The sequence below is a fragment of the Eucalyptus grandis genome, chromosome 3 (assembly GCF_016545825.1).
Source record: "Eucalyptus grandis isolate ANBG69807.140 chromosome 3, ASM1654582v1, whole genome shotgun sequence".
Taxonomy (NCBI): domain Eukaryota; kingdom Viridiplantae; phylum Streptophyta; class Magnoliopsida; order Myrtales; family Myrtaceae; genus Eucalyptus; species Eucalyptus grandis.
The window spans coordinates 26,114,236-26,117,346 of NC_052614.1; the positions used below are offsets into that span (position 1 = coordinate 26,114,236).

At 45.3% G+C, this 3,111-nt stretch overlaps 1 protein-coding gene across 1 annotated transcript; it reads right to left on the reverse strand.

The window, feature by feature from the left end:
* Positions 1–1,474: 1,474 nt before the first annotated feature.
* On the reverse strand, positions 1,475–2,682 carry LOC104431083. The gene is made up of 2 exons (XM_018867347.2): positions 2,196–2,682; positions 1,475–2,122 (listed from the first exon to the last, which is right to left on the reverse strand). Exon 2 carries the CDS (start codon positions 2,056–2,058, stop codon positions 1,699–1,701), a length of 360 nt encoding a protein of 119 aa, XP_018722892.2. The 5' UTR covers positions 2,059–2,122; positions 2,196–2,682; the 3' UTR covers positions 1,475–1,698.
* Positions 2,683–3,111: the final 429 nt, after the last annotated feature.

Below are 3,111 nucleotides of genomic sequence, written 5' to 3' on the forward strand. Positions count from 1 at the left end.
TAGATCGTTACCTAATATGGAGCGCACAATCCAAATTCGGACTCTATGGATGACCGATGGTGGCTTGCAGGTGAGGCTCGGCACAGTAAGGCTCGCAGCAAGGCTACTCGTGGTCGTGCTTCTTGGCAAAGGAGGGCGGCAGTGGTTCGGCGGTCGATTCGTGACCCGGCTCAGCTCAGCTCAGTGGTGACTCTCGGACAAAGGTGAGTAACAAGCACCCGAGGAGCGAATTTCCAGAGTCTCCCCATTCCTGTCTTCTCTGTATCGTGTATTCTGGAAAGTGGGGGCGTAGATATTGTTTGCAAATAATGGAATAAATCTTCTCCGTTTCAATTTCTCTTTTTTCCACTTTGACCACCGCTTGACTTTTCTTCCACCCTGTTCAAGATCACCTCTTTCTTTTTTGTCCTGGCTCGCTGCAGCGGACTTAGAACAGTGCAGGAGATGCTGGGCGTCACTGCATGGTCACCGGCGATGGCAACCTGTAGGAAAAAGAAAATTTGCGGAGGCTGTTGAAAGAAGGTGGCCATCGAGACTGTAGCGTGGCTAGGACGGTTGCTGTTGGGTGGTTGGTGTTGGAGGTGCAACGGACCGCGGCAACAGGTGGACGGCAAACTGGAAGACAAAGCCGTTGTTGAGTGAGAAGCAGCAGCGATCCGCTGGGTGGTCCGTTGTCGAAGGCTCATAGCAGGGACCGTCGTTGGAGGCTCATGGCTCGTCGTCGATGTAGCAAGAAGAGGCCGAGGATCTGCTAGCCGTCAGTGCGGGCAGGTGCCAAAATAGATGAAGCAGTGTCGGCGGTGGTCGTGCAGGTGCTCAATTGAGCCAAGACTCGTCGTGGTGAAGCGGCGTCCACTGAATTTTCGGCTATACTATTTCATCGATGGACTTTTGGCCAAATTTTAACTTTGGTTATTTAATTTGTCTTTGATTTTTTACATCACAAAATATCTACTTTGGCTCCAATTCGAGGTCACTTCCACTCTTAGTGGTTTTGAATTTCATTAAACTGGTATATTTACTGTTGATTTATACCAATCTCAATGCAATGAGGTAACTTTAGAGGGTGAAATAAAAATTTGAAGAGAAGGAAATGAAAGTATATTTTCAAATACTAGACCCATCAAATGAATTGGTTGAATTGAGTCGAAAATAGTCTAATCCATATGGACTCATTTAACTTATTTTGACTCATATTCATGTGATGTAAATTTAATGATTCATACCTAGCTCGATCAATGTCGCTAAATCTATTAATATTCTAGGACAGCCGACACCCACTTTAACTTTAAATCAAATTAAACAATTAAAAAATATTGAAATGAAAAAAAAAAGTGAGAAACCTAAAAATTGATATATTTATAAAGAATCTGACCAATAAAATATATATTTATAAACTACCTAGGGCTTGTCAAAAAAAAAAAAAAACTACCTAGGGCTGACATCTGGACCATTTTCTTGCAATCAGATTAGATCGAACATCACATCCATTTTATATTGGTAGCAAAGCAAACTCTGCATTTCCAAATAATTTCATAACTCTCTCTCTCTCTCTCACTTCACTTCGAAACCAACTCCGGCAACAAAGGCCGACCCGCCGAGACCAGTCCGCTCCGAGGCGCTCCGGTTTGCAGTCCACCTGCTTCGTGGGCAGTGGTTCACGGTGTTCACCTCCTTCCTCATCATGTTCGGCGCCGCCTAGCTCTTCGGCATCAACTCCAAGCAGATCAAGTCCTCCCTCGGCTTCGACCAGACAACCCTCAACCTCCTCGGATACTTCAAGGACCTCGGCGCCAACGTCGGCGTCCTCTCCGGCCTCATCGCCGAGGCCACCCCGACCTGGTTCGTCCTCCTCACTGCCTCCGCCGTGACTGCGCCGGCTACTTCCTCATCCCCTGCCCCGCCGTCTGGCAAAAGTGCCTCTACATCTGCGTCGCCGCCAACTCCCAGAACTTCACCAACACCGGCACCCTCGTAGGGGCGGGGCGTGATGCTGGGTCTCCTGAAAGGGTTCGTGGGTCTGAGCGGCGCGGTCACGACCAAGATGTATCTGGCCATCTACGGCAACGATTCCGAGTCCCTCATCCAGCTGATCGCTTGGCTTCCTGCCGCCATCTCGGTCCTTTTCGGGTAATCAGATTAGATCGAACACTTTTGGATCATTAAACACAAGGCGGACATTGTATGAACTTCACCTGCTTGTGCCGGTTCAACAAATCAGGATTCCAGGACCGATCCAGAAGCATGGATAGAATCTGCGGATCAAATCACACACCAGAGCTCAACCACCCAACTTCTATTGAAGACGAAATGCGAGCCAAATCAGCAAAAAACAACAAATGTAATCAGATTAAACTATCGGCACCCGCCAAGAAAGAAAAAGCTTTAGAAAGATGACACAGGAACCGAGGGAGAACGCAGCTAGAACTCTTGCCAAAAGCCGCGAATACGCATCGCAATTGTCACTGCCATCAGTAGATCTTTGTCCCATCCCATTCCTTCCCAGATAGGAGGAATTGTGAAAATACAAAGAGAGGAGAGAAATATTATGACAATATCTAGGCTAAGAAAGAAAGTTCAACCTTAAAAGAATTTCCAATTGATATGATTTTGGCATGCCCTACTTGATGAAATCAACCACTTAGTACTCAGCATATGAAAGTGAGTTTAAGGGCTGCACAAAACATATGGTCCAGGATTGCTAATACTCAATTCAGTCTAGTCAATTTTCAAAGCAGCAACTAATTCTTTTAACTTTAAAATCCAATCAAGACATTCTATTGCCTCTTAACAAAATGGTGACAAGAAATTCATGATGCCAATATGGGAGACCCAAAGCAAAGCCATTTTTGGGAGGCTTTGTGAGGATCTCTTTTCATTTTTTCCAGGAGGCTTTTTGAGAGTGCTGAAATTAAAAGGATAGAAAAAATTAAGGCGCAGCTTTTTTTGGGATCGCAGTCCATCTTAGTCAACTCATCCTAGATAAAGTTTAATGACCATATACATGAGTCTTGATGAAAGCAATGTTTAACTACAAACAAAGCTTGAAATTTTTATTACACTAGAGGTTGGAAAAGAATTTACTCATTCAAGTGCCACCAGGTTCTCCTC